The sequence below is a fragment of the Drosophila pseudoobscura genome, chromosome 4 (genome assembly GCF_009870125.1).
Source record: "Drosophila pseudoobscura strain MV-25-SWS-2005 chromosome 4, UCI_Dpse_MV25, whole genome shotgun sequence".
NCBI lineage: Eukaryota > Metazoa > Arthropoda > Insecta > Diptera > Drosophilidae > Drosophila > Drosophila pseudoobscura.
Genome location: NC_046681.1, coordinates 10,874,507 through 10,892,083, shown reverse-complemented (window position 1 = coordinate 10,892,083; position 17,577 = coordinate 10,874,507). Strand labels below are relative to the sequence as shown.

The window sequence follows — 17,577 nt, the reverse complement described above, 5'->3', positions numbered from 1 at the left end:
ATCTGGCTTTTAAGTTTTGTATTTATTGTCAGTTGGCCATCCGAGTGGTCGCTGACCAGTGACCAGTGACCAGTACCTCGAGGTGACGGCAGAGATTGCAGTGATTTTGTTTTATCATCAGTTCCCGTGTGCCTTGAGGCATTCGCTATCTTATCAGGCACCGGGCAGACGATTACGTTTACGTAAATCCAATGTGTGGCCATATGACGGGGAGGCATGCGAGCACCCAGATTGATGGACCTGCATAATCTTGGTATGAGTTGGTAAAGGTGGTATCTAAGTAGGTTGTAACCAGCTGATATACAGCCCTCAGACGTTACATTGTGGCAACGCTTTTGCCCGCTAAAAATTCCACAGTTTGTCTTTGGGTTTCTCTATTTTTTCATTTGACTTTTATTGAAAACGATTTGTGAAGTGATTTCTCAGCCGCTGGCCACAGTTCACTCTCTGTAGATAGATAATAGCGGAGCTTACAATTAAATTATGTTTCTGTTTCTGTTCTTTTTCTGTTCTGTTTCTGTTGCCAATATCAATTCCTAAACTTTGTCTCTTTGCTTGTTTTCATGTAATGCGGATGGGCTTTAACATTTCTCTAAAAATATGATCTACACTGAAACTACGTAATATTAAAGGGATCGTTTGGTTCACAAAAATTGGTCTGTGGTGGTCACGAGTAAATGTATAGTAAAAGGATTTGTCGGTGCAGTTAGTAAACATTTCTTTCGCTATATAGTAATCATTATAAATTTAAATATCTAAAGGGGGATTATGTGTTTAAAATGTACTTTTATTTATCTCTCTTTTGCCAGAAATGGTAGTCAAATTTTGTTGAAATGGCAGTTTGAATTTGATTTTCATTTAAAACATTTTTCGCAGCGCTAAATGAGATTCGTACTTGGCTAGCCTTCGTTATTATTATTATTATTATTAGGGGTGGTATTATTATAATAATAATGTTGTTCTTCTTAATTTCTTTCTCCATTTCGGACTTCAGTTTTGTAAACTATTATGAAATTTATCATTATTATTTTGTTTAGTTTTTTGTTTGTTTTGTAATGCAAAAACATTGCTCATAATCATTAAAATCATCTCTTAGGCGGTACACTACATTCTCGCTAAATATATATTTTTTATAGCTATATATTTTCTGTATAAGAAGAGATTCGAATTTATTAAATTGTGATATCTAAGAAATTTACGTTAATTTGTGGTTTACGGAGCATCTATGGGGTTTTCAAATTTTCAAAATATCGTGTAAAGGTGACTACACATTAAATAGTAAACGGTAAATGGTAAATAGTAAATAGTTATATCCAAAAAATGTTTCTTTTTTCGCGTGGGACTGTTTCACAATTAATTTTGCAATTTAGCAACGTTCATAGATTTGGTGTCTCGTGGACTCTGGATTGCCCGTACGGTGTGTCTCCTAGGTCTACATATAATAGTTCACAACATCCATCATATCCATCTGATCGATCCCAGATTAGTCAATCAGCAGCTCGTAGTGCACCGAGCCGATCCTTTCCTTGCGATCGTGATGGATGTTCCGGGCCCAGGCCTTGCACTCCACATTGATGATGATGCCACCTGAAAGGGGAAGGGATACGTATACATGTAGTGAACGATCTTCGAAGGGACTGCTGGGACCACTCACGCCTGGGACGCTGGAAGTGAACAGCCACCAGAGGACTCAGGTATCCCTCGGAGTTCTGGTAGGGATAGAAGTAGCCGGGGAAGCCCCGAACGGGCAAGTAGTTGACAGCTCCAATGTTCTCCTGATCGGCAGGGTTCTCGCCCTCGCACGACACCCAGATCGTGTTGAGCTACAAATAAGTGTTCATAATAATACTGATCTATGATTGTCCTTTCCTTCTGTACCTTGTGCGGCTGCGTTTTCTCGACCTCGGCAATGTAGGTCTTGAGGCTCAGTGGCATCGTTTGGGGCAGGTCCTTCGAGTCGTTGTAGTACTCCGGTATCCAGCCATAGATCTTGTTCAACTTCAGGAAGATGCACGGGGCACTCTTGTGGTAGCTGTAGTTGTTCTCCTTTGTGCAGGGAGTCCACGACTTGATGTCCACATCGCACACCTGGCCCTTTGGCGGCGGCTGGTTGTAGTCGCAGTTGTAGATGTTCTGACCGCGACCGGGAGTCAGGCCAGGGACCTTGTACACTGTAATATTTGCAGAGCATTAGAAGAGGTTAGTTATTCCAGCCCAGATGATATTACCAGCTAAGAAGTCATCCAGGGAGTCTGTCCAATGCTTGTAGTTCTCATGCTGGGTTCCCTTGTACCAGATCAGAGTGCTCTCCACATTGTCCACTGGCGGCAGGGGACGAAAGCCGAGACCTAAGGGAATATGTATCCAAAGTTAGTCCCATTTTGGGGTGCGCCTTCAAGGTACTACTCACCTGGATTCGTGCCGATGATCGATTCGTCGAGGGTCCATTTGGGGATGCGTGGATCAAGGGTCTGGAAGAAGACCCACATGCAGATGGCCACCAAGGCGCCGAGCACTCCATAGAAGGCCACATAGAATATTCCAATCTTGGCTGCGAAAGAGGAAATACTTATTAGATTACAATTAAGATGAAGACTGAGAGAGAGCGACCCAAGCCCCAGAGACTCTCAATTGAGATGATTGAATTAATCACTTGAGAGTTGTCGTCGGTCAACGATGGGTTAACCGTCTAATTAATCGACGGGGCAATCACCAAGGGGGCACCCAGACAGCCGGCATTACTCAGATATAAACAAAGCTGGGGAATCGGAAACCCAAGCTCTCGAGTTCGTGGAAAGTGGCGGCCAACTGACGCCGAGCACCGCCAAGCCGTTCTCTGAATCATCCAGATACAATAATAACACACATATATCTACAAGTACGTATAGATAGACTTGCGCTGGGACTCTTAGGTTTTCTTAAGAGAATTCTCTTAATGAGTCGGATACGCTCAAGAGCAAGCAATTAGAGCTCTCTAAACGGGTGTGTGCGTGCGAGTGTGTTGAGTGATCGCTCTTCGGGTACTACGTACGGATGTGTGTGGGCTTGTGCCTCTGAAGAGCGGACTAGTATCGACATAACCTCAACTCCCAGAAGAAGTTGGCAGCAAATGCCAAGAGATATTTAACGGAGCTCGAACCCAAAGAGGGAAAGAGAGGAACTCCGGGCAAAGAGAGTGAGTTCAAGCCAAGATCAAAGTGTATGCTTGGGGTCAACAGAATTTAGAAATATTTATTGCTTCTATTGAGTTTTGTATTTGGAGAAAAGTACTCGGAAAACATAGCTCCAGACAATGAACAAAGAAAACAAGAGAACTACTAATTAAAGCCATTGTTTCTTTGTGTTTACGAGAGAACTCCAAACAAAAACAGAGCCCCAAAGAAGTACTAAATTTCTTTGAAAGCTGTTCCATTATTCTCATTATTTTGCTGCTTTGTTTTCATTGCAAATGCAGTTCCAAGAGATGTTCTCACAAAGAGAAAGATATTTAAAATATTACAGATTTCCCATGCTCTTCTTTTTATTTGGATTTTCTTTTGGTTCGGGCTTTCGCCATGCCCATTTCAGCATAATTGCATTGCACACTAGACACTCGTCTATAGGTCTATATATAGCCAGTGGGCCTTGGGCTTGCCAAGAATATCTTTTTAAATGCCAATAGTCAGACTTTTGGCGACCCCAGCAGAGGCACAACCTTTCCATCCAATTGAAAGATGAAAACATGTACTATATCCGATTGCTTAAGTAGCGGCAATTGCCAGAGAAACACAGAGATGCACGTTCCCAAGGCTCGACCTCATTCGCGAACACTTTTCTGTATCATGTTAATTTGGCCAGCATTCGTTCCTCTAACGAAATTGCACGTCAAGTGCATCCAACGACTCCCCATTCCGCTCCACTCCACTCCTCGAAGTGTGTCAACCCCAGCCACCACCCACCATTCACAGCCCACAAAAAGGTCTAATGGAACGAGTGTAATTAAAATAACTCTCAACGAAAATGTGAGCCATTCGACATGGAAACGGGGAGGTATTAAGGGTGCACATTACTCGTACAGTGAAGGCTCCAGAGAGAGGTTTTAAGTACAGGCATACCAAGTGATTTATGATTGTGGATGGGGCTGAAACAAAGTAGATCCGAAATAATCACGTTTGCCTGTTCTACGACTGAGAGTCGAGGTAATAATTACCCCATTGGAAACACCAATATCTAAACTGCTAGAAAATCCATTTAAATATTACGAGTACCCAGCCGAGCAGCCGCCTATAACTTACCCCATGATGCACGATCCCTGTTCATGACCGTGCCCGTCTCGGAGTTATATAAGAACTGGCCCAGATGGAAGGGTCTGGGCTTACGTATGTTGGCCAGATCCTCGTCCGTAAAGGACTTTGACATTGGTTGTGCCTTGGACATGATTTGGTGGGTTCTTTACTTGAAAGATGTTTTATTTTTTGATTTTTTTTCGGTGGATTACTTAAGTAACTACTTTGTTTGTAAGCACTCTTGGTCGGTATTTCGAATCTAAGGGGATACAAAACAAAAACAATGAGAACACTGTAGGGAAGTACAGGATTTGTATGGGATCTTTGGATCTGTTGCGGCGCACTTTTTCGGTTGTTTCGTCGCAGTCTTATGCCCGCCGACTGTTTTGTAACATTGCTAATAATTCGAAAATCATTTTCAGAATTATATATTTTGCCATTTACAGTTTTTCATTCATTTTTCCTTTTTGCACTTGCACTGGCACTGCCACTGGCACAGATGTATCTACAAAAGTGTTGGGTTGGTACTCGCAGATGCGGATGACACGTTTGCTGGCTCTTTTCCACACACTTTTCGGGCTCTCACTACCGCCACCGCCACCACCCCACCTCTCTCTCTCTCTCTCTCTCTCTTGCTCTTCCGCTCTGTATCTCGCTCTCTCTTTGCCTCACTCTAGTTGTGCCCGTTTCCACCCTCTCGCCTTTGTGGCAGTCTTTGGCGCGTTTTTTCGGTTCTTCTTTACTTGCCACAACAGGAGGCAGGCACGGCACGGCACCAGTCGCCGACGATTAGGGGACGAGCCTCCTCCAGTCGTAGACCAACAAGTTGGTGTATCCGCCAGATACTTTGAGCAAGAGCCGTACAGAGGGAGGAGGAGAGTCTTATGCGGTCTGCGGCATGGTTCCGTTTCACTGTTGCTCTTTGTGGCGCTTCCAATGCCGCATTGGCATTGACCCGGCATTGGCAAGCTGGCAGATACGAAAGAATTGTATCTCGGCTGCATTTCGTCTGTCCACATATATGTATGTATCTTTACTTATTTTTGCATCCGAGCTGCAACAACAAACTATGCCAGCTCTTGCCAAACGCGCACACACACACACACACACTGGCACTCTTGCGCGTTCGCGTATCTGTGAGTGTGTGGCTTGTATCTCTTAGGTGTGCGCTTAGCGCTTTGAGACCAGGCCACATACAACAAACAACCACACCTTTTTGAAGCAACAGCAGAGCGGCGTTCGCTCGTTCTTCTGGGGAACGGAACCTCAAAAGACTCCCAAAACCCAGAGATATTTTGCTTCTTCTTTAAGTTTTACTCTTTCTAAACGCAAGTGTGTGTGTGTGTGTGTGTTTCAGCGTTTCGGGCGTGACAAAATTTCGAGCATTTTATGGATATTTTTATGGCTTTACGAGTATCTTGCGATATTTGTCTGTTGTAAAAAACTTGACGCACTTCACGCACCGCCCTGCAAGCCCTGGCTCCCCTCTCCAGGCACCACCCAACTAACACTCCGAGAAGGAACTCCGTAGCTCGAATTTGATTTCGGTTTTAATACTAGACTCGACTCGTCTCGACTTGTATTTTCCAGTCTGCCGTCGCACGTTTAGTCGCCGCTCAAAACCAATCCAGACTGTAGGCCAAACCAAACTCGAAAGTCTGTCAATATCAAACAACGGACTTGGCTTGAGTCAGTTTTTGGCTGGGCTTGTTTCGGTTTTTCGTCCGGGCTGCTCTCGCTCTCGCTCTCGCTCTCTCTCTCTCTCTCTCTCCGCGCACTCTGAGAGAACCGAGTTTGTTTTGAGTGGAAAACGCTTTTGGCGGCATTTCTCGTTCGAGTGGTTTGCGGCATGCGGAATAATGGGTGGTTTCCGACTTGGGGTTGGGCTGGCGCTGCGGCTGGGGCTGGCGCTGGAGCTGGGGCTGGGCTGGGTTTTCTGGACTGAGATTCGGTTGCATTGTGCTGGGACTCGGACTCGCACTCGCACTCGGGGCTTTGTAATTGTCGTGGAAATGAATGTCTCGTTTCTGGCCTGCACTTGCTTTAATTAGGCGCGGCAGAGGGTGATTAGTGGCGTTTGATGCACATTAAGTGCAAATTGCTCATGGCCACACCGAGAGAATGCCCCGCCTGGAATCCCACATCCAGCCAAGGATTTATTATGATGACGAGTGAATTTTCTTTCAGTGCAGCATTCTCTGGTGGTACCTGCACCGGTAGCCGATCGTTTGAGCCTTCACCTTCGGTGGAACAGAATACGAAAACCAACAACCCTCCCGCCCCGGCTCCCGATCAATACACAGGCACATCTCACTGCTTGAGGGTGTGCGTGCGTATCTGTGTGTGTATGCCTTTGGGCTAGATTCGTTGGCCAAACAGAGGGCAAAACCAGTTTCCGAAAGCGGCCACAGGACATGCGATACAATCGAAGAAACAAAAGGAGGCCTGCCAGAGAGACTAACTAACTAAAGGGGGAAAAAAACCAAATCCAGGGAACAAAAACAGTCAACAAATTTGCGTACAACTCCAAGAAGCTTCCAAGCCACTGCTTTCCACTGCTCTCTGGGGTTGCTTTTAACACAAGGGGTGGGTTCTTCACCCCACCAGCTACTTGGCATTCCCACCAAAATAATGTCGAACCAACTATTCAACATTCCACTCTCTCACATGTTTCCATAAATATTTCACTCTCTTTTGGTCTTTCATCTCCATAGCATAAGAATGGAATGGCCAGGACCATGAGGCAGCCTTTGAGCGCTCAGAACGAAGGACACATCGAAGAGGAAGAGGGCCAGCTCTGGTGACGGCATCGTGGAGTACCCCCTCAAGGTAAACCCAATACAATACAATTCCAGGCTCCCATACGTTCATTGCAAAGTCATCCAAAGTTATGTGGTAGAGGCATCTCTTTTAGCAGCTATGATATAGGCATATTATAGACAGGATGTATGTAGATACGCTTCTATTATAAGATGAATTCCAGGATACAGAAAGAAGGACAAAGGAATCAAATCGGGGAATCAGCCCCCTGCCCAGTCGCTTCATTCGAGCGCCAAAATATGGAACGACTATCCAAAACTTTTGCATATTCGAGAGAGTTAAGCGCAGAATTTCTTTCATTCCCCTATTTAATCGTTTTAAATCGGTTTAGCCAAAGGATTCTGCAGCATTCAGGCCCTTGAGACATCAGTGAGGTACGTGGGAGGATACATTTTGGGGGTCAAAGCTGAACAGCAGGTGACTGCCTCCAATGGATTTAATTTGTCGAAAAGATTGCTCTGCGGAACATAGCTGTAGCTGGGGTCATAGACTGATTGCATAATGGCATAATTGACCGATATGTTGGACAAGTACTCTATGGGTATGTACTTGTAAGCCCCCCCAGAACCTCAGAACAGATCAGAGCAGAATAGAACAGAGCTCACAGTCGAGTCCCGTCGAATCCAACGGTGGGGCCCACGAAATGTCATTGGACAGGCAATAAAAAACGGACTCACAGATGCAGAAGCATAGCGACGGATTAAGTGGATACAATACGAGTATCTCTGCGTTCAGGTCTGATATTCTGAATTCTGAATGTGTATTTGTATGCGCTAATGCGACAACAAAAGAGATTTCTTTTGATTAAATCCAAACTGGCAGATAGACAGACCGACTAACAGACCGACAGACCGACTTGAGTCTGCGGTACTGCGGCCGTGGGGCACTTACGTAATGGATATAGAGCTAAGATCCGTGTGGCACTTAACGGACTTACCCCAGCTATCGATGGTGCGTCCGAAGTAGGAGTTGTTCTCGGAGTCGTAGACCATCTGCTTGAGGGACTTCTTCTTGGGACGTTCCGGCGGCCGGGAATAGTACTGCTGGAAGCCATCGATGCAGTCCTCGGTGATGGTCGGCATTCTGTCCGATGCGAGTTGTCGCTTTCGCAGCTCAGCAGAGAGTCGGGATCGGTTCGGGGACCTGTAGATGGGCCTGCAAATGCTCCTGGTTCTGATGGAGACTCTGATTCTGCTTCTGTTCCTGGCTCCGGTGCGAGGTCGGTTGCGGTTCGGGTATTGGTTTGGGTTTGGATTTGGAGTTGGATGTGGATTGGGGATCGGCACGGACACTGTGGATTTTGCGCTGCACGCCAAGTTGACACCGTTGCGTGCCTCGCGACACTGATCTGGACTGTGTGTCCATCGTTTCTGGAAACACGACAAAATAATCCGAGTATCAGCAAGTGTCGTTCTTAATCAAATATTATGTTCTCTGATTGCCTGTGTGCGTGGCCGTGTCTATATGGAGGGGGTGTATGTGGGGAGGCCGGTATGAGTGGAGAAATCTGTGTGGCTAAAGTGAAACTGTGTGCCGCTCCCGGGATTCATTAAGCGAGAATCCGAGCATCTGCCATGCCCTGGCATCCCAAGACAGTGCCACTTCTAAGCCGTGGAACAAGACTCTCGCAGTGAGCGGCGCGTGACACAATTTCCACTTAATTGAATTGGAAGACGGGATCATTGTATATAATGTACTCGTACTTCTATCATGTACTCGTACCTAGTCCAAATCGCTGCTGCCCGGCCCGGCCCGGCCTGGCTCATCTTCGCTAATTGCTGGATAAAATATGATTTCCTTTGACACTGAGCGTACTTTACGGATCAACGCGCCGCCGTTTCTACTACTGTTATTTCTCTTATTGTTTCAGAGCGCCGTTGTCATTCGGATCTTTGAAACAACACTTCTTTATGGTAGATTTCCCACATGGATTTCGACAACTTTCATCTTTATTCTTCTATTGTTACACAGCCTTTTATTGCCATTAAAATCCCTTTTTTGCAACTAAATTGATCAAATACTACGCAAATCGGTTGACCTCCCAATCCTCCGACAGGTAATTCTCTTGACTCGAATTGGGGCTTCTTTTCCTTGTACCTCTCCTTTCCAATGGCTCCATTGGTTCTCCAGATCTATTCGGGTCTTTGCATCTTGATCTCCCAAAAGAAAAGAACATCTCTCTAAGTCTCTCACCAATTCTCTTCATGCATCTGTATCTGAAATCGATTTTCGATTTTCTATTTGATTTTTCCCACAGACGTCACAGGACGGCCATTTAAATTGATTGAAAATGCAATTGCATGGATTGCATTGTCAATTGTTTTGTGGATACGAGTAGAATGCAACGTTTAGCCGGCTGAAAATGCTCTTCTTTTTTTCTATTTGGGCTTAGGATGTATTCAGATTAACGATCTCCAAGTGCCACACAAATGGGTAATTTCCGTTGTACGCCCACTCGCACACTCGGTTTCTATGGCGACTTTGTCGAATCCGCGCATAGGAGAGGATGAGATACATGATGAGGCATGATACATACAAGCAATAGAAGCAAAAGTGCTCTTGCAATTACGGTTACGTCAGGTCGTCGCTTTGCTAATACTATACTATACTTTCTTGGTGCCAAAGAATGTGATGTACGTACTACGTAGGAAATCCAAAGATCCACTATTCCTCTACATATACAAATGTGCTCCAGCCTGTGCCAAGGCAAAGATAGTCGTAGATAGTGTAGTGGTAACGCTTATTCGCAATAAAAGATTAAGCCTGCCTGTGTTTGGTGTTTGGCGCCAAAAACTTCAAGCTGAAGTGCTGTAAAGCGGAAACGGAAATAATCGGACCCTTTCCCATAGTTCCCAGCTTGACAAGTAGGTGGCGCCACCTGGTGGGGGCGCCACTGTACAACCAACGAAAGTATCGATATCATTTCCGTATTATTTTTGTCATCTCTAGCTATTAAATTTAGCCGCGAAGTTCAAATGTGTGGACCAATTTCGGTTTCTGTGGCATTTGTAGACCAATCCGGGCGTGCTATGGCTTTCTGTGATCGGAAAAATGTCCTTGATCCTTGGTTCAGTCCTTAGCCTGCAACTCCCCACTATTTGTGGTCCAATCTGGCGTGCGATAAAATTCAAACAAATTGGTGTACTTCGGTTTTCCTTAGAAAATACGAAAAATATAAATTTCTCTTCAACGGTTTCCAAGTTGGCCAGGTCCGATGTGTTAAAGCCATTTTTAAAGAAAATGCAATAATATTTCCAGAAATTAGTATGTATTTGTTACATTATTTTTATTGAAACCACCGGCATCTTCATCCAATCGGATTCGGTGGGAGTCCCGGCCCTGCACCGCTCTCAGCAGGGCCGCCACCGATAACTCCTGGATTAACTCCCCAAGTTGTAGTGGTACGTACGGCATTGGGATTACTACTACTACTACTGCTGTTTTCATTGGTACCGCTTTTATATTTGGCCACTCCGATTATCATTACGAAGAGTATGATAACGAAAATGACTACTAGCACGACCATCAGAGCGATGATCGTATACCAATGCGATTTTGGCATATGATTCGATTCATAATAGTCAGGCATAATGCATTTGCTTGAGCAGCCGCTGTAGAATATAGAGTTGATTTCTTCATCATTCATTTATTTTCCTTGCAACTTACCACTAATTTGTCAGAAGTCAAAAAAATAAAGAAGTAAAACAGAAACAGAAAATGTCTAATTTTGAAATTTCTTAGGGGATATCTAAAGAATAGATAACTTGGATTGATACAGATATATTCGTCCAAACTGACTATAGATCTACCATGATCTAGGAAGCCATTGCTATTGTGTCATTTATGCTACTTGTCTAATGTTTCATTCTTGCTGGTTCTATACAGTGTTGGACCCATTGATACTATCGACAAAATGAATACTAATTTGATTTTATTTTTATTTGTGCATTCTTTTTTAGATATATGTACTTGTATGTGTGTCACACTGGATTCCAAACTGGCGCAGTCCTGGTACTCATCCATTGCCTCCTTCAATGCCATGCCTTCTAGGCGTACAGACTATCCGTAAGAACCTGAAAATGATATAAGAATTGTTTAATTTTCAAGGATTTTTTTTCCAGGATATCACTATTGGAGAGCCGATCTCCAGTGGCCACTGTACATCGAGGAGGCACAGCGACAAAATGGACAAGTCGCCGCTCCTTCCCTTCTCAGCCATTCAGCCGTAGGGTGTTTACACGCGGTATGTGCCCACGCCGCATCTACCCAATGATGTGGACGTGGACTGTCATCAGCAGCAGTATCAGAACCTCAATCTCAACGAGGAACTCTTGAGGTCAGGCCTCACCGACGAAATCCTGCAGCCCACCGAGGAGAAGCAACCACAACATGATTTCGGATTTCGCCTTTCCACAGAAGTTTCCCATAATCTACATTAATGACAACCACTGGGACATCAATTAGCCGGCGGCCTGATTCGATCTGTGCATTGATAGGAGGAGACCACTCTCTGCTGCTGACCAAGGGGTACTACAATAAACGAGAGCCTGCAGAACTACCAGTGGCTACCAATGGCTTCCGTCTCTGCGTACAATACAGTTACGGACATCTGGATGCTCCTGCCCCTGGGATGCTGATGACTGTACCGATGAGGTGCCGAGGCTGCTGTTCATATTGCTGGCCGAGGAACGCTCGTAGGGCGAGCAGTGATTTCATTGAAATTAAGTATTACACATAGCGATATTATGTTATTATGTTTAAGGATATACATTGTACGTTGTTATATCTAGAAACGTAGTTTCTAAGTTACTATAAAACAAGACTATTAAAAAATCACCCATACAAAAGAGAGCGGAAATTATTCCGATTATAAAAAGGGGAGGTACGCCTAATATTTTTGATCCTTGATATCCTTGGTCCTTGCGAAGGGCTCCATAAAATCAAAGATACTTTCCCGATCACAGAAAGCCAGTAGATTGGCCAACAAATAGCCGACAAAACTAAATCTGTAATTTGGAGTCCTTATCCAAGGACCAAGGATATTTCTCCGATCACTGGAAGCCATGGCAAGTCCCAATCGGCTCACAAATAACGCAGAAAATAAGAAATATATGGCTGATAAAAATGTCCTTGATCCTTGGTCCTTGATAAGGACTTCGTCAGATCAAGGATTTTCTTCCGATCACAGGAAGCCATCGCACGCATAGATAGGCCCAAAAATAGCCGAGAAAACGAAATATGTAACTCGGAGTCCTTATTAAAGGATCAAGGATATTTTTCCGGTCACAGAAAGCCATAGCACGTCCTAATCGGCCCACATATAACGTGGAAAACAAGAAATATGCGACCGATGAAAATATCCTTGATCCTTGGTCCTTGAAAAGGACTCCATCAAATCAAGGATTTTCTTACGATCACAGAAAGTCATAGCACGTCCTAATTGGCCCACAAGTAACGTAAAAAACAAGATATATGTTAATGGAGGAGTTATCCTTAATCCTTGGTCCTTCTAAAGGATTCCCTCAGATCAGGAAAAATTTTCCGATTACAGGAAGCCGTCGCACGCCCAGATCGGCCCACAAACAACGGAGAAAAGAAGAAAAGAAAATTGCCTTGTATTTTGTTGTAGTTCAAAAAACTGTCGGTAGGGGCGCCACTGTGCAGTAAAAAAACCAGCGACCTTCTGCTGATTTATGTTCGCCTGGTATCCCAGAAAATTTTCAGTCGTTTTACCATTTGCAAATTGAGTTGGTGCCAAAATGTGTTGCATACTTTTGGGGGCACATTTTTGCGACCGTTCAATCGACTGAAATTTTTGGGATACCAGGCGAACATAAATCAGCAGAAGGTCGCTGGTTTTTTTACTGCACAGTGGCGCCCCTACCGACAGTTTTTTGAACTACAACAAAATACAAGGCAATTTTCTTTTCTTCTTTTCTCCGTTGTTTGTGGGCCGATCTGGGCGTGCGACGGCTTCCTGTAATCGAAAATTTTTTCCTGATCTGATGGAATCCTTTAGAAGGACCAAGGATTAAGGATAACTCCTCCAGTCACATATATCTTGTTTTTTACGTTATTTGTGGGCCAATTAGGACGTGCTATGACTTTCTGTGATCGTAAGAAAATCCTTGATTTGATGGAGTCCTTTTCAAGGACCAAGGATCAAGGATATTTTCATCGGTCGCATATTTCTTTTTTTCCACGTTATATGTGGGCCGATTAGGACGTGCTATGGCTTTCTGTGACCGGAAAAATATCCTTGATCCTTTAATAAGGACTCCGAGTTACATATTTCGTTTTCTCGGCTATTTTTGGGCCTATCTATGCGTGCGATGGCTTCCTGTGATCGGAAGAAAATCCTTGATCTGACGAAGTCCTTATCAAGGACCAAGGATCAAGGATATTTTCCCCAATAATACAATTTAGCGACCAGTAATAATAATAACAGTGCATTTCTGCCACAGGTTTTTCAATATTTAATATTTATTTCCGGTTTTGTTTTAATTTCTTACAATAATTAGCAGTTGCTTTCGCTGTATTTGCTTACGTCGATCATAATACATATTATCCATATCCTTGCTGTATGATAGTATTGGTGTCTGTGTGTGTGTGCGGGTGTTGGGGTCTGTTTGGGTCTGTCTGTGTTCAACATTGGTTAGGGTTCGGTTCTCCTTGACTTTATGTCTGTTTCCGTTAATTATCGTATCTATAATTTTTACTTAACAGCTTAAATATAAATATGTATGTACGCGTTCAACATTTACTGGATCTGATCTGCCGTCATGTTTGTGTTTCGGTTGTTAATTGTATGTTAGCTATTAACTATAGTTAGCAGCTAACATGCTGCCTGATTTATGTTACTCATGTAAATTTATGTTAGGGTTTATAAAACAATTTGCTCATAAAAAACTAATTACAAATACGCATACATATTTAGTTCTCATATAGTTATTTTTTTCGTTTGTTTAAATTACATACAAGGTAAGCCTTCAAATGAATTGCCGAAATCGATTATTTACAATATTCATAGGGGCATAGGCGAATTGATAATTGATAAATGCAGAATCAGAATCAGAAAACAAGGGAAATTCAGTGAAGAAAATTGACAATGGCATAGTCAAGGTGCAGCTCGATAAGGAGATGCCTCTATAGTAAATATCTCTCATTTGCTATAATATTTACATATACATATTTGTAGTTAATATTCGATTTTGGTTCACATTAGGTAACAGTGCGGATTTCGTTTTGTTTTCTTTGTCATGCTTCATTTAGTGATTAGTGATTTTAGCTGATTAGTGTGGAGATATTCGCTAAACATTTTGACTACATCTTGGATTTGAATCAGCAATTAGTCGAGTCATACATCAACCTTTACATTCATTATTTGCTAAGTTGATTTATTCTAGACATTCCTTTTCCTTAACTTGGATATTATTCCATAATCCATATACCATATTCCATACTATTTATGTATTTTGTAGCATAGTGAAAATGTAACCTAATCCTCATAGTTTGCCGCTTTCTGCTGCTGCTGCTGCATTTTATAGTATTTTTCCGTGTCATTAATTTATAGTGGTTTTAATTGCTTAAAGCAAAGCTGCTGCTGCCATCGACTGACTCCTGTTCACCCTGGCGAATCGAGGGCCAAACAAAAGGGTTTCGCTCCCTCTTGTTTGGCACATCATTTGCCCGAGTGAAACGAGTCCTGGGGCAGATCTAACAATATTTATCCTTACTTTACTCGTAATTGCAAATATTTGCTCATGCTTACATGTTACGTTTTTGTTAGGTTTTGGGGGGAATTTCAATAAATTATTCTCTTCTTTCGCTGTGGTTTATGGCTGTGTAACAAATTTCAAATCGAACGAATTGCTATTTTCTAATGGCCTCATTTCAATACAATATTCAACTGGAATCGGTGCCGGTGTCAGTGTCAGTGTCAGTGTTCGTGTCAGAGTGTCGGGAGTGTCGGGAGTGTCAGGAGTGTCAGAAGTGTGCGGGAGTGTCAGGATTGTTGCAGGTAGTACATACATATGGATAAGTTTAACTTGAATTTCTTGCTATAGTTCTTTAGATGTACTTAGGGGGGTACTTAGAGTAATTGCTTGCAGAATTGCAGAATTCGTAGAGTTGTCGTTGCCGTTGCCGTTGCTGTTGCTGTTGCCGATGCCTATGCCGTCTCGCCAGAAGCTAATGGAATATATATTGGTTGGGCTGCTGCTGGCAGGAGCTGCAGCACTTCTCCTTGTAGCGATGCAGCCGACACAGGCCCATGGAGCGGGCGTTGCGGCAATAGCGCGACGAGTCCCGGCAATGCAGGGCCGCCGAAGGGGATACTGCGCCATCAGAAAAAAGAAAATCAAAATTGTTAATCAAAGGCCATATATGGTATATGGTAGAATATTGTGTGTCCACGATCAATACTTACACTTCACCTGGCAGGCAGGACTCTTGCAGACCTTCATGACCGCCGGACGAGGCTGGTGCTTGCACACGTTGCCCGCGGGCCTTCGACTCCCGTACCAGACGCACTGCAGTATGCGGTACTTGATGCCTTGCCGACCGCACGGCGCATTGCACTAGGGAGATGGACGGGGCAGGAGGAGTGCGGATTAATAATGGATACCTTTAATAAGCCAGCCAGGACTAAGGGACTCACCTCGGACCAGGGCTCCACGCGCCACACACCCTTGCATCGCTCGTTGTAGCACTCCTGTCGTGGCAGCGGCTTCTCGTATTCATCGCAGGCAGTGCCCACGGTGCCGTTCTCGTACCGACAGCCCACCTCGCGGCGCTGCACGGCCGTATTCCGTCCGTGGCACCTCGACTGCTGGCAGAGCGTCCACTCGCCCTTGGTCCAGTGCGGACAGGCCTCGTTGCCGCAGCTCTGGAACGTGTCGGGCATCTCCAGGCCGTGGGCGGTGCACTCTGAATTATCCACGACATCGTTTCCGTTGTCGTCGGTGGTGCTGGTGCTAGTGCTGCCACTGGCCTTTGCTTTTGCCTCTCTCTGGCAGCTCAACGTGCGTCGCTTTGGGAATGGAATGGGATGGGATGGAGAGAAAGAAGAATAAATTTCCACATAAAATAAGGAGCAGCAGGAGGAAACCTTTGACTGTTAAAATATTTAATCTTGTGCTTGATTTTATGAGGCTACTGGAGCTGAGGCAGAAACGAGAGCCTGGAGCCAGGAGTCCTGTGCACTTGCCTAATTATTGCATAAATGTCGTCGGGTTCTTTCCCTTTTACGACATTCTGTTTGCACAACAGAACCATTCAGAACTGAGAAGGGAGCTACTGAGAGCGCATATTCATTAATGATTGGACTTAAAAACGGATTTAGTTGAGGGACTGAGGGGGATTTGTGTTCTACAAGACCTTAAGCCCACAGCCATTTCCGTTTCCTAAAATTCTTTGGGTCCTCCTCTGTCTCATAGGAGTATGTCGGCCAATGGTGCTTCGCTATTTCGCCCATTAATCTGGCTACCAGGAACAGGACTCTCTTCACTCACCTGCAAACCGCTGCCAGCTGCTCCACATTCCTGGGAGCACTTGGACCAGTCACCCACTTGCCATTTGTAGACGTAGCCGCCGCTCTCGAGACTCGGCACTGGCGTTGTGGTGCCGCCGCCTGTCGCAGCGGCAGTTTCCCATCGACCATGTGGCATGTGCGGCGGTACATCCTCGGCCTCCCCGGCCTTTGTGTCCCTGTCCCCCTCCGACCCGCTGGTGCGAATGGGCCCCGCCTCGGTGTGCAGCAGCTCTTTGGTCATCACACGCACCGGCTCGTCCTGCTCGAAGTGCAGGGGCTCCAAATCGACGCCATACTTGAGCGCCTCGCCATGCAGCAAATGCTGGCCACGTGAGTCCTTGAAGCGCTGCAGCGGCCACAAGAGCTGTGGGTGTAGAACGGGGTATTGGTGGATGAGAAATGTTGGCTTAAATAGTGCAAAAATTCCATCTCCATCTCAAAGCCAGAGCCAGAGCCAGAGCTAGTCGCCGTCGTAGTCGTTGTTTTTCCTGTTCGATATGCCAAGGTACATTCAGTGCAGTGCTGCTTCAACGGCCATCGCATTTCCGTTTCCGCTTTCATAACGACCATCGATCTCTTGTCGTGAATGTGTTCAGGGGGAGGAGTAGCCCTGTGCGGCAGCCCGTAGGCATTCGTGCTCGTATTTGTAGGTGGGATGTTTCATGCATGCAGCACACTTGAATTACCCCCATCAATTGCTTCACGTTGACTGACTACGAACTGCGAAATCCGATTAGCCATTGACCCACCGACCGACCCTCTGAAAGGGGATGCGATACCATCCGCCCGCTCACCCGCTCACCCTCTCACCCGACATCTGGCCTCCTAATTTCCCCCGTTTCTGAAAACTGCCTGGCAAAAATTTGAATACCGAATGCTACACTGGGTTATTCGTCCTCTCTCTCTCTCTCTCTGTCGATTTGGGAGGTGGACTTTTGACTCCTCCACGGATTAGTGTGG

General features: G+C 44.9%; 3 protein-coding genes and 1 long non-coding RNA gene across 19 annotated transcripts in view; 1 reads left to right on the top strand and 3 right to left on the bottom strand.

Moving 5' to 3' along the window:
• The window catches only part of LOC4817891 (uncharacterized), a 30,179-nt gene extending 18,243 nt beyond the window's left edge, over positions 1-11,936 (top strand). The window contains exons 8-10 of one of the 3 annotated variants that reach the window (XR_004468983.1): positions 6,980-7,094; positions 11,045-11,150; positions 11,207-11,936. The gene's annotated coding sequence lies outside the window, so the exon portion shown is untranslated. Of the gene's footprint in view, positions 1-6,979; positions 7,095-7,293; positions 7,460-11,044; positions 11,151-11,206 lie in introns of those variants that run through there. The other 2 variants (XR_004468984.1, XR_004468985.1) reach the window with 2 other exon arrangements.
• Positions 364-8,356, bottom strand: nrv2 (nervana 2). Of its 8 annotated transcripts, none has more exons than XM_033379247.1 (7): positions 5,720-5,934; positions 4,275-4,524; positions 2,411-2,551; positions 2,229-2,348; positions 1,879-2,171; positions 1,655-1,823; positions 364-1,587 (listed from the first exon to the last, which is right to left on the bottom strand). In XM_033379247.1, the coding sequence occupies exons 2-7, from the start codon at positions 4,414-4,416 to the stop codon at positions 1,484-1,486; spliced, it is 969 nt and encodes a 322-aa protein (XP_033235138.1). In that variant the 5' UTR covers positions 4,417-4,524; positions 5,720-5,934; the 3' UTR covers positions 364-1,483. The 8 variants fall into 8 exon arrangements, with proteins under 8 accessions (XP_033235138.1, XP_033235140.1, XP_015035501.1 ...); XM_033379249.1 differs by having other exon boundaries at positions 5,729-5,934; XM_015180015.2 differs by having other exon boundaries at positions 5,775-5,934.
• On the bottom strand, positions 10,332-10,908 carry LOC26532972 (uncharacterized). The gene is made up of 2 exons (XR_004468986.1): positions 10,752-10,908; positions 10,332-10,696 (listed from the first exon to the last, which is right to left on the bottom strand). It is a non-coding gene; the product is annotated as an uncharacterized lncRNA (long non-coding RNA).
• A 2,081-nt stretch (positions 11,937-14,017) lies between the features above and the next one.
• Positions 14,018-17,577, bottom strand: part of nolo (no long nerve cord) — a 79,507-nt gene continuing 75,947 nt past the window's right edge. For 4 of the 7 annotated variants that reach the window (XM_033379530.1, XM_033379527.1, XM_033379532.1 and 1 more), the window contains 4 exons: positions 16,598-16,981; positions 15,745-16,116; positions 15,514-15,664; positions 14,018-15,421 (listed from right to left, as the gene is read on the bottom strand). In XM_033379530.1, the coding sequence (XP_033235421.1) occupies positions 15,276-15,421; positions 15,514-15,664; positions 15,745-16,116; positions 16,598-16,981 (1,053 nt within the window). In that variant the 3' untranslated portion in view covers positions 14,018-15,275. The remainder of the gene's footprint in view (positions 15,422-15,513; positions 15,665-15,744; positions 16,117-16,597; positions 16,982-17,577) is intronic. The other 3 variants (XM_033379531.1, XM_033379533.1, XM_033379528.1) reach the window with 2 other exon arrangements.

What these genes read in the sequence shown, in the direction of transcription:
- nrv2 (XM_001357378.4), bottom strand. Translation starts at nt 8,167, where the DNA reads ATGCCGACCATCACCGAGGACTGCATCGATGGCTTCCAGCAGTACTAT. An exon ending in ACGCACCATCGATAGCTGGG is followed by an intron (nt 2,552 to 8,022) that starts GTAAGTCCGTTA and finishes CCTCTTTCGCAG; the next exon opens with CCAAGATTGGAATATTCTAT. An exon ending in AGAAAACGCAGCCGCACAAG is followed by an intron (nt 1,824 to 1,878) that starts GTACAGAAGGAA and finishes ACTTATTTGTAG; the next exon opens with CTCAACACGATCTGGGTGTC.